This window comes from Eschscholzia californica, unplaced genomic scaffold (genome assembly GCF_041429995.1).
Source record: "Eschscholzia californica isolate CP2 unplaced genomic scaffold, dmEscCali1.0.p SCAF_5, whole genome shotgun sequence".
Classification (NCBI taxonomy): Eukaryota; Viridiplantae; Streptophyta; class Magnoliopsida; order Ranunculales; family Papaveraceae; genus Eschscholzia; species Eschscholzia californica.
In genome coordinates this window covers 46,505,408-46,517,925 of record NW_028238472.1, presented here as the reverse complement: position 1 = coordinate 46,517,925, position 12,518 = coordinate 46,505,408, and the positions used below count along the sequence as shown (strand labels likewise).

Below are 12,518 nucleotides of genomic sequence, written 5' to 3'. Positions count from 1 at the left end.
ATGAGTTTTTGCGATGAAAATTTCAATAACAATGATCAATAGAGAGACTAATTTTCGTATATGCTAGTCAAATTTACTTAAAGTTTAAACGTGTCCATCATACTCAATTCGAGGGTTGAATTTTACAAAGATGTTTCTTTTTATCACTTAATTATAGTTATTCACATTGTTACAGTGGCACGATGAGACAAATGGATAATCGATAACTTTATGATCAGACGAATGCAGGATGGAGAGTCGGTATATTTCAAGAGGATTTTTTAAAAGCGCCCCGTGTTTTTGTTAAAGGCGTCTAAGAAACAAAAGTGTTCCAATAACCCAAGTAGTACCCAACTGCAACTTTCACAAGTATAGGCACATAATACAATTCTGGTTCTGATTCGGTTCTAGGTAATCGAGGTACCCATTGCCACCCCTACAGCCAAGTATACCTAATTAACTTTGAAAATGAGGACTGGAACGGGCTTCAACAAATCTGGCTCGGTTCGGCGTAAACGGGTACTCATTGCCACCCCTAATTCATAAGGATCAAAGAGGGAGCTAGCGAGAAACTAGGGGGCCAAAAGGAATGGAGCCAAAGATAAAAATTGAGTGAGTTGTTGGATGTGTTTTTCTTTGGGTGTAATTGAATCGGAACCGTTGGGGTTAGGGCATGAAAGAAACCCTCCCTCCATCTTCAACTCTTCCCTTTAGATACTAGTAGTAAAGTAGTACAAACCAGACGCCTCTCTCTGTCTTGATCTCTTGAAATTGTTTGGATGGTTTATAGTCTCTCGCCTTATCTATTAATCTTCTAAGGGGAACTAGGGTAAGTCTTACATACATATATGTGAAATTTCAACTCCATATTCCATGAATCTGATGAATGTTGTTTGATGGATTTCAATTTTAATTCTATTGCTCTGATTGATTGTGTTCCAAGTGATACTAGTTGTAGGCCTCCTCCTATTAATGACAATTGGTTCATATTTGAGATATTAACCAGACTCCCTGTGAAAACCCTTGTTCGTTTTAAGACTGTCTGTAAGAGATGGGGCTCCTTGATAAAAAAAGATCAAAATTTCATTGATTTACACCTTCTTAATCGTTCGCATCTTCGTCGTCTATTTATCATCAACCCTGTACCTAGGCCGCCGCCCCCACCAAGGCGGCCAAAGATAAATCAGGACAAGTGTGATCAAAGTAATGAAATGTTCTCTTGGGATAATGGGCATGATAAAGAGTCATACATTACAGCTGACCTAATACTGTTTCAACAAGACAACAACAAAGGAGGAGACACCACTGCTACAAATATTGTTGTGGTTGACACAGTAAGGGAGGTGATATCGACCTCTTACGATTACGTTTCGAACCCTGTGAACGGTTTAATATGTCTCATTGAGTCACATAGCAAGTATGTTGTTCGTATATGCAATATCAGTACTGGAGAGTTGTCACAATGGTTTGAATCATCATTGTTATGCGAAGAAAAAGATTGTAATGGAAACCGTCGCTATAGGATGGAGAACTATCCCAATGCAAACCCGAACTACCAATTTGGTTTTGCTCCTTCCACTAATGAACACAAATTGGTCTGTTTGTGGAAAGTTAATCCTGCAGATCGTCATAGCAGATATCTGATTTTTGAGGTATTCACAGTAGGGCGTCAAGGTATTGATGGCAATAATAGATGGAGGAGGATCGAAGAGGTCCCAGATCTCCCTTATGGCGTAGATGTGGAATCCGTTCATGTGAACGGTGTTATTTATTGGAGCAGTTTCCTCCTTCATCGTGGTTTCTGGGATGGTGAAGATGGCCCTGTATGCATATTGGCATTTGACGTAGGAAGGGAGAAGTTTAGAACAATCATAGTCTCTGATTTAATCCTTAATCAACCTAGGGATGATATCGGATATGGATACAACCCCCTCTGCTCTCCATCATATTTTACCGAGGTTGCAGAGCATGTTAATTTATTAGAAGTGAGTGGACGATTAGCTATGTTAGTTAGAATTACCAATTGTCTGTTTAAGATGTATATTTACGAAGATGATGATTACGAGTGGGAAGATGAGCTCAATACAATGTCTATTGGTAGCGGTGGTAGTTATCCAAGTAATAATGTTGGAAGATGGAGTGAGGTGAGTATTATCACATTGCCTTTTAATTTGGGGGACAATTGTGGTGTTAAGTTTTGTAAGTTTGTAGGATCAGATGACGAGATAATCTTAACATCATCTGAGGGACGGGATTGTGATAAAGAAGTGAGGAAGAAGAAATGTGTGTCTTTTTATTCTTACAATTGGAGGAAGGGTAGTTGGAGGGAGTTTGAAGTACGTGGAAACCCTTTGTCGTTTCCACATTTATGCACCGAATGTTTTGTTACTTCTTTCTCTGAGAGCCTTCTGCCTGTTAACAATGACAAAGCTCTCTCCTAGCGCATTATAGTGGATGGATCAAACTTCATTCGGTCCCTGTGAACAGTAAGGTGGCTTGTTTTATCCTTTTCCTTTAAGGTGGCAAGTGTCAGATTTATTGTGATCAGTCGAATCAATGGTTCGTGGTACCCAAAACCCTTCTCCTCCCACGTGAAGTTAATCCACTGTATTTTTGTTTTCCATGGGTTTTGCGAATATGTGATTGAAGTAAGGTCCGTTTTGGGTAAGTTTCTCTCGATCGTGTTAACCCATTTTGATGCTTTGTGATTCAACAATGTTATTTATTACATGTTATCTATGAATAACTTTGATCATTTTTTTAGTGATCCAGATTAAGTCTTATCTGCAGACAATTGCCTTTTCCAATTCTTTCATTAATTTTGCTTAACAACTCAAATTTTATTCAACCCTTTACTCATTTTATGGTGGGAAAGATATGTTGTTTGGGTCCATATGTTTTCAAACACCTATTGTCATAGTATGTATCCCAATAATAACGACTTCTCTTCCTTACTTATATAATGGTTGATGGATGGGTTTAGTTGTTGGGGAGATTTAGAGATTGCACCTTTGATTCTTTACCATTTGACAGTTTTTTCTTCGTTTGAGAGAAGAGGCAATGGATCCAAGAAGTATTGGTTAATGTAGGAGAATCTCAAAATCGGCTCTACTTCTTTATTGGTCTGGTTTATGATGTCGTGACTCCTTTCTTACTTCCATTCAAAATAGTAAGCCCTTGCATATGTCGTTTTCGTCATTTGTAGGTAATCGTTTCATAATTGCACAATTTAAATTTCAATCTTTAATTTCTCATCTCACTTTAGTAACAATACATTTAATGATTCTCAATTTTGTAGATTATAATTTTTTATAATCAAGAACACGAAAGTGGACCAGGATTTCGGCCAGACATTCATGGGCGTATAATATCTGCATTGACTATCCCAAAACTTCTTCTTATGGGATTACTTTACTCACCTTTCCTCATTGTTCTTCCAGTCTTGATCATTTGAGTCCATAGAATCTGCAAAATTCGGGTTGAACATCCAATCAGAAGATATCGCTTGAAGGTATGAAAGTTATATATTAGTTAATGTAGACATGTAGTTACATGAGTGAATGAAAATATTACTGAAACTTAACACTTACCTCAGTATTATGAACTCATGATCCAATTTTGTGCGACCCGCTTATTAATATTCATAAACATGGGTAGTAATGTCAAGAACAACAAATTCATCTACTATTCAGCATCACTCCTTTCCCATTTTCAAACGAATGACTACATGTTCAATGCACCATTACATTTTATTTTAAAACAATTCCCCAGATCCTTTCCAACTTCCCCTTGTTATGTTTTTGGGCTTACTTTTCAATATAACAAAAAGCTATAAAAAAATCTATATACAATTACATTTTCGTCCTAAATTATTGATGTTGCTCGATATAATCTTATATAGATGTTAAATGAGATGATTGTGTTTCTACAAATGCTTTAGAAAAATTACCAACCTTTGCTAGATCTTTGTTTCTGTTTTTGACGCAGAATTTGACTCATGGTTGATCCATAATTTTTGTTGTTGGAGTATAAAATGAGAAGAAAGACAGCTTGCGTAATAATGTCTTGCCTAATCAAGGATGCCATTTCACTAAGTTGTAAGTTGTTTCGCGTTGATATACTCTCAGGTGTTTTGAAATATACCTACTATGTGCGAGAAAGGTTTTGAAATCGGCGTTAAATTCTTTGGTTTCGTAATAACTTTAATTTCACACTCGTACATTCTCTACTAAATATGGATAGAAGAAATTCTTATTTTGTAACATAAACTAATTTATTGTTGTGAACTTGAATCTTTGTGCACTTTGATTTCTTCACTTTTGCCCTCTCTGACATCTTATAGAAGTGACTTATTTCGACAAAGTTGTGTACATCATTACTCACTCGTGTTACCAAATCCTTCCAAAGTGCTACGTAGTTATCTATTCAAACATAAACAGTACATATCATCATTTCTTACACATATAGGTATGTGGTTATAGAAGTTTATTTTCAATACATTTGAAAATGGAGATGCATAAAGTGTATTTTTCTTCAACCAAGTTCCTTTCTTTTTTTGCTCATTAAAAATAAATAACTCTTTCTTTCTACACAAATTGTATTTTTGAATTAATTATTGAATAACTCATAATCTGACTTGGTGCTTATTGCATATGAGTTCATTAAAGTCAACTCTTCATTATGAATTAGCATATACAGTTACCCTCGTTCTTTATTCAGGGGAACGTATCTCTTATTTGGTGTTGAACATTGTACCAGAAAGAACGTGAACCAAGTGAGTAACAACCGGAAGTAGCCAAGAACATCAAAATTTCTTTAGCATTCAGTGGCGCTTCATCCAAAATGTTAGGAATGCAAAAGAGAGGATCATAAAATGCAAATACTTCAGTAACTTTGGGCGTTGAAGCAGAGACGAATATCGACCAAGCAAGTCAGACGCAAGCAAAAAGTTAAACTCTGCAGTATATTTACTAATTTTCAGGCCTCATGGGAATTGACGGCATCTCCTAATTTCGTGCAAATATGAATTTGTCACTTCTCTAAGGTAAAAAAAATCTTTCTAAACTTCTCATTTTGGATGTCAATCATTTTAACACCAACTACCACTCAGTAAGTCCTTTACTTATTAGATAACTGAAGCATTTTCCCAACATCATTTTGTTTACTGTACTCAAATGCCCTGCAAGATGCGACGACTCCTTCATTCAACGATTTTTGTTTCTTGGGTTCTTAAATTTTCGTACACTCTTTTTGAAATTTGTTTTCTAATTGATTATGCCTACCAATCGTGAACGAAATAATTGATTTTGTAAACCCTCCTAATTTGCAGTCTTACCCCAACTAAATTACTGCAAGTGTTGCTTCCCTTGCAATAATAGTGTGCATTAATTTAAACTTAAATACCACAAGGTTCATCACCTTACTTTCATTTAGTTTGACCAAATTTTTCCGCCCTTCTATATTGTGGGTGGATTACAAAACACCAATTTGAAGTTAGTTGCATTTTTTGGGATCCACGGCTAGGTTTTTTTTTTTTTTTTTTTTTTTTTTGTTGAAGAGGATCCACGGCTAGGTTAGCAGTCAATGACTTCGTCTGATTTTAAATTTTGTTTAGTTATTTAAAAGATGTTGCGTTGTTTCTTCTTCTACATGCAGAGGTTTTTACCATTTATGTATTGCATTGCAACAGGTGATTCAAAGACGTTGTCCGAGTCGCAGTCCTTGTGGATGTCTCTGTGGGAGAATTAGGTCAACAACAAAAGAAGAATGGAGGAGGGCGAGTATTGAACCACAAAAAATGTTGCAGCCAAACATTGTTGGGTCACATTTAAGAAACAACAAGATCTTACATAGGTTCCCGTAACTACAAGCTACATGGATTACAATGCATCTGCAAATGCTATTAAATTCTCGCTATTATCGTTGTCCAGATGTTGGGTTCTTTAAATGATTTTAGGTTTTGTTTTCATAAGAGTATTTGTAGACTTAAGAATCTCGAGAATTTGTTGGTACCCTCTTTATTTATTCTTTTTTGACATTTTTATTTTCATAAGAGTTAGTTTATTGTACAATTTTTTCTACTTTTTTGAACTTCAACAATATAAAATGTGTTTTCTCTTCTGATATATCTTCAAATTCGAATTTACGATAAAAAAACAAAAATACTATGTGTCGAATAAGTTTTTTTTTTAATATTTTTTAATATATCATTCATATTCGAATTCTTCGGCACGGACTTTACCTAGTATACATACATTTCATCAAGAGGGTTGTCATGAGCATATACTATTCGACACCTCGCCACAAGGCTCGTCTCTTGGCTAGAAACAGATCGAGTAAACAAGGAAAGTATATCAACCAAAAAAAAGACGTTATTATATGATATAGAGATTCACTCGCGAAGCCTGCTATGCCACGAAGTGATACCACGTAATAGTACATGTGGTGATCCTACACAATTATAGTGTTCATGGTTATATTGCAGTTACTCATTACACAATTTCAAGATTTACAACAATTGTGAACTACCAAAACCATGATGTATAAGTTCTTTTACACACAGGAGAGAGAAACAATCTTTAGTTCCAGTCTTCCAGATATGGATGGTTTAAGCGGTTGATACTTTTCTAGAATAAACAATGTACATCCGCTCTGAACGCCCTGGATTCGGAGATATATCGATAGCCTGCATACAAAATCATGGGCAAAATGGAATAGTTTTTGGGCCTTGATTCAACTCATTTGCTGTATCAAAAGAGAGTCCAACAACAAGAAGTAATGGGCGGAAAATCTCAGCGAGTGTGAAAAGTAGTAGTATAATAGTCGATGGTTGTTATTGTTATAACAGAAACGATACCGGCTGTTATATTATTTTTCATTGAAACATGATGAGAAAGTTAGCAAAATGGAAAAATGACATTATAAACGTTTACCTTTTCACAATAGAACAATTATTTAGCTAAAAGACGGTCGCTATAATAGTCAGTACGACAAAAAACATTAAGAAAATATAAATAGTAAAAGAAGATCGTGATAACGGTTCTCTCAGGATGAGGAAATGTTACACATATGATATTTAAAAATAAACCACACTACAAAATTCTATAGCGGGAAAAAAATATGGGTTATTCTCCAAATAGCCCCCAATTTTATGACCAGGTTCCTGCCTAACCCCCTACTTTATCAAAAATATCCAGACGACCCTCGTTTTAAGTTACCGTTATAAGTCCGTTAACTAGTCATCACCTCTCTCTCCTCCATCTCATCACCTCTCTCTGCCACCTCATCGTCTTCACAGGCGAAGGTCAGCGGCCTGAACCACCTCATCGTCTTCACTGACGAAGGTCGCCGACCGGCCAATTTTCCGGCCGGCAACCTTCAAACATAAAAAAAAATCACTCATTCAAATCTTCTCTGTTCCCTAAAAATTGATTAGAATCACCATAACTTAAATAAATAAAAAAAAGTCTAACTAAAACAACCTTACCAAATTGAGTGATGATTATATTGAAGGGTAATCTGTTTTTGGAGAAATGATATGGTTGGGTAGATGATGAGATAGGAGAAGGAAAAGAGAAGAATTAGGAGCTCCCTTCAGTCCAAAACAGATTAGTTGAAGATGACCATATATGAACTACTGTTTTGGGCTGGAAAGAACCCCTATTTCTGCAATTTTCACCATAACATACAACAAACGTAACTCACTAGCTAGAGAAACCAAGTACAGAGAGACTCACAAGAGAAGCCAAGTGGAGAGACCAAGGAGAGACCAAGGAGAGTAGAGAGAGAGAGAGAGAGAGAGAGAGAGAGAGAGAGAGAGAGAGAGAGAGAGAGAGAGAGAGAGAGAATGCAAGAACATTCATTTACTACTGAGGGGTATTAAGTAGAGATGGGACATCCCTCCTCCTATAAGTAGCTATTAGCTACTTCATTAGCTAATTAGTTATTATGGTTACTTTGGGTGCAATTGGACTAATATATATATATATATATATATATATCTTTCGGATATAAGTATTAGTGTTGAATTAAGTTTTCGCGAGAAAATTTGAACTTAAATATCAATCGTGAAGTAATAACAGTAGAGGTAAATTAAACTCTAAGTCGAGTTTTGTTTACAAGTCGGTCGCATGTTTTATAACTAAAATTCATATAATGGGAACTAATGTTTTATTTCCCACGTTAAAATCACATTATTTTGTATTAATATATATATTTTTCTAAGACATTAAACAACTCAAACCAGATTTATAATCATTACATATCGAAAGAATTATCGCAGTATATGCATTAGTGTATGACAAGACACATTTAAGTACTTCAAATGCAAGAGGGGCTATATACAATCATGAAAAAGGATATTTCATAAAATTATAACTATTTTACATGTTCCATCTTTGGGTAAGAAAAAATTCTCTCAACAACCCTAGTTGAATTGAAGTAGTGACACTAATACAACATCACACTATCTCCAAAAATATAAAGATAATATCTTTACATAGATGTTTTACATGTGAAACCCTAGTAGATATATGTTACTAATCAAGTGGAAAATTTTCCTTATTGGAGTAAAGGTAGATGCAAATCATATTTTGCTAAAAAAAACCTAAAGTTGCAATAACATACTAAATTATTTTGGTACATAATTAGAAATGGTCCCTAAACATCTCTATCTCTCTCTCTCTGCCCCTATTGCATACAATTGAATTCTCCTTCAAAAAATTTATGACTTGGGGTGTCTTTTTCCTTCAAACTAGGACTATAAATTCTAATCTTGATATTGAGGAACTCTTCTTTTTATTGCAATCATTCAAGCTATGGTTCTCTTATTTGGATTCTTGTATTTGTCGTTGCTTCCATTAATCTGATTCCTTGATCATTCAGTACTAGGGTTCAACTTTAATCAATTTATAGCAACTTTTGAAGGATTCATGTCTTAGTCCTAGATTTCTAATTCCTCTATGTGAAGACCATTTCTCTCTTTACCTAGAAGTGCATATAATATTGAAGAATTAGTGGACATTGGGCCACATTCAAGTGCATATTCAAAAACAAATGTTATGGAACAGGGAAATGATGAAGGGTATGGGAAGTACGAAAAACGCCTCCCCAAACTAATATTAGCGCCTCCCTCGCCCTTTTGACTCTAGTCAATTCGTTTGGACCGCCTCAAAATCGGTGCAATCGGTTTTGGTTCACACCCTAGGTGCGGCTTTGTATTTCTCAATCAGAGTATCCCATACGTTTTTGGTTCACAGCATGTCATCTAGATCATTAAGGATATAGTTTTTGCACATTAAGCCACTTGGTGCGCCACCTTCCTCGTGTAGGATGGGTTTTTTCATCCGTAAGAGATTCCACGAGACCAATATTGTGAGGCAGGACATCTTCTATTGCAACTTTGAAATCAACGGGTCTTTTCTCTGTGGGTACTGGATGGACCAGTAACTCAAATCGTTTCACATGTTGTAGCCCATTTCTTTCTTTTGATTAACAATGATCATTATTAAAGAACTAGAAAAACTCGGACCTCGACCAGACGAGTCCAACAATAAGTTACAACTCGTCTTTTTCAACAAAAGAAAAAGTAGAAGTTTCAATTGGTCTATGTGAAGACCATTTCTTTCTCTACCTAGAAGTGCATATACTATTCAAGGGAGAGTGCTGATTAAATGGGCCTTGAAGTGAACAAATGCTCTGAAATAGGAAGTGTTATAGGACACAAGATTTTTACCAAGCCCACATTTGGATAAAGACACACCTCCCAAATTCAGTTTTCTCTAAGCCTATATATACACTTAATAGTTAATACACACCACATTGTCAAAAAATAAAAAAGAGGATCTGAATGGCTTACGGTCTGATCTTCGCAACCGCCTCCATCAATCGCCACCATTGTATCGCGATTGTCCTTAGGAAATGACCCTATGCCTGACCACAGACTCAGGTCCGGATAACGTTGGAGCATAGTATCAGAGTTGATTTTTCTATTCATATTCATATTCATATACATCTCTTTTTTTTGCTTAGGGCAAATATAGTAGTTGTCTTTGTGAAAACCCCAACTGGAGGTTGTACCCTAACTAGGTCCCCATATTTCTACATGGATCAGCTGATAGACCATTTGAGATAGTTTTTAGATTTCTTAGCTACTTTTCGAGGTACACATTGTACGAATTCCAAACGTGACTAGGGCAGTGGTATCGTAGCATCCACGGTTTGTGGATGAAGTTTATGGTTGTCATATGTTATTAAAAATAAAATAACAAGGAAATGGACACCTAATCTAATTACATTATATGACCTAATTTGGTTCCACACTCTCACAGTAGTTTTAGATTGCAGGTACAAAACTGTTAGGCAGATTTATGGAGACATTCTAATTCAAACCTTCCTATCTCTAGTTTTCAAAAACACATTATATGGTGGCAACTGCGATTGCAGCGGTGGAGTTGTCAAGAGAGAGCAAAAAAGAGCTCGAAGACGGACTGTTTGACTACTCAAGTGATCTAGAGCACGAGAGAGAGAGAGAGAGAGGGCGGGACCATAAAAGTACCAAAGTGTCCTCAAACAAAAAGAAAACCAATTGGGTCAAACTGAATCGGCTAGTCCTCCTTTCGAATGTCTTTTTGTGCGATAATATTTTGTGTGCCAAAACATCGGCATATTTCTATCATAATAGTAATGGCTATTACTATTACAAGCTAATAATAATGTCTAGTTTCAAGAAGAAAAAAAAAACAGATGTATATGTAAACCAAAGAGTAAAGAAGAAACATCCTACTCATGGTCATAACTATAAGATAGTGTTTATGGTTAGAGGGAGTTGAACAAATAAAGAGCACACCATGTGCAATTGCCTCTGCCCAATTTATAGATGCAATCTTTTATCACCCAAAAAGTAAATGTCTACAAACAACTACACAATATTCTCCGTGACTGCATCTTAATAAGACAAGGAGTAGTCCACCACTTTTTGGTGCAGTGGTAGGACATTCATAAGTCCCATGGACTTGAGATCGAATCTCGATGGAAACAGTTTATCACTAAGATTTATCCTATGTACTTTAGCCACTAAATAAAACAGATGTTGTAAGACCTTGAGCTCTTTATTGCCGGGTTTTATGCCTCTCTAATTATTGATTTAACTTAGTGATTATCATGCTTATCACATCTTAATGACGTATCAATGTTTTGTAATCATAGTCTGATTTCTCAAAAAAAAAATAAGACAATGGGTATTTTAAAACGGGGACTTTCATGATTTTGAAATTTATGTTAACATTATCACCCGCTTGGACAATCAAGTGTCGACTGGACTATTGATCAAGTCTGGACTCCATATCCTTTAATTGAAATAAACAAAATTCTACAACATGTAAGGTTGTAAAAAATGTAAAATGTACAAACTTTATAGATAGTTTTTTTTTTTTACAAAGGAAAACAGAGTTATTACATTCAAAACCAAAACCAAAATAGAAACCAAAAGGGAAACAAAAAACCAAAACTAAAACCAAAACCAATATATACATGTAGACTTGATGTGATGATCTATTGATTTTGAAAATAAAGTAATGAATTGATTGAAATCAGAAATTTCATTTATGTGGATTCCTTTCTTTAACAATTTTAGATGGATGAGAATTAGAAGGTTTACCACCAAAAATAGTACAAAATCCACATCCAGATATTTTAGGAGAAGGTGGGTCTATCTCCGGTGAAACTTTCCGATGTTTATCTCGTCCCGTGGATCTATTACGTTCAATCTTTCCGGCAGAACCCGTACTCCGACTTGTTCTTAATTCTCTAAATTCAATAACTTCTTCTTCTTGTGGTTGTGGATGATCTGGGTTCTTCTTTAATTCTCCTGATAAAAAACGATTTTCCCATACTAATCCAGATGAACCTTGTCTTCTAAATGAAATTGATGATCTTTGTAATCCTTCCATATCTTTCACTCTTTCTCTCTGGTTATTAATTATGTGATGATGATCGGTTGGGGTTTGTTATAGATGATGAACCAAATATGGGTACCTACGCCGCCTTGCTTTTTCGGTTATTTACTTTCTAATATAATAAAAGGATAAGGATGTGGCTTACAAAAACACAAGAGGGTTGTTTTCTTTTTGGCCCCCTAATTTGGTACCGGTTTTCTTTTCACCCCTTTTTGTAAGGTCGTCCGTCAACTTTAACAATTTATGTTTTCTTCTTACGTGTTATAGGATGGTGCGGACCAGCCTCCTGGACTGCTAGTGATACTGTTTGCTTTGACACACATGGACCTTACTATTTAAAAGGCCTCACTAGAAAAGGGTGCTTCGCCTTTTAAGAGGAGCACCACCCTCCGTCTCACTACCAATGTAAGACTGCTTTACAACATTCCGAAGATTTTAGAATTTTAGAATTGAGTATAAAGGTTACAGAAAAGTGATAAAGGGAAAACGTAGTTATCTTTAAATTACTTCATTTAAAAACCGTTATTAGCGAGGTTTTTATAATTATAGTCAAGTCTTTTGATACTGATAAAATTTAATGACATA

At 35.5% G+C, this 12,518-nt stretch overlaps 2 protein-coding genes across 51 annotated transcripts; one reads left to right on the top strand and one right to left on the bottom strand.

The window, feature by feature from the left end:
* The first annotated feature begins 553 nt into the window (after positions 1-553).
* On the top strand, positions 554-6,099 carry LOC147539799 (F-box/kelch-repeat protein At4g19930-like). Of its 50 annotated transcripts, none has more exons than XM_086639114.1 (7): positions 590-2,570; positions 2,752-3,184; positions 3,278-3,490; positions 3,967-4,076; positions 4,738-5,023; positions 5,669-5,708; positions 5,761-6,099. In XM_086639114.1, the coding sequence occupies exon 1, from the start codon at positions 876-878 to the stop codon at positions 2,418-2,420; it is 1,545 nt and encodes a 514-aa protein (XP_086495240.1). In that variant the 5' UTR covers positions 590-875; the 3' UTR covers positions 2,421-2,570; positions 2,752-3,184; positions 3,278-3,490; positions 3,967-4,076; positions 4,738-5,023; positions 5,669-5,708; positions 5,761-6,099. The 50 variants fall into 50 exon arrangements, with proteins under 50 accessions (XP_086495227.1, XP_086495254.1, XP_086495240.1 ...); XM_086639098.1 differs by having other exon boundaries at positions 590-2,643; positions 3,013-3,148; XM_086639121.1 differs by having other exon boundaries at positions 614-2,570; positions 2,752-3,148; positions 3,420-3,490.
* A 5,458-nt stretch (positions 6,100-11,557) lies between these two features.
* LOC147539798 (plant/protein) lies at positions 11,558-11,941 on the bottom strand. Its single transcript, XM_086641895.1, has one exon. The coding sequence runs from the start codon at positions 11,925-11,927 to the stop codon at positions 11,577-11,579; it is 351 nt and encodes a 116-aa protein (XP_086498021.1). The 5' UTR covers positions 11,928-11,941; the 3' UTR covers positions 11,558-11,576.
* Positions 11,942-12,518: the final 577 nt, after the last annotated feature.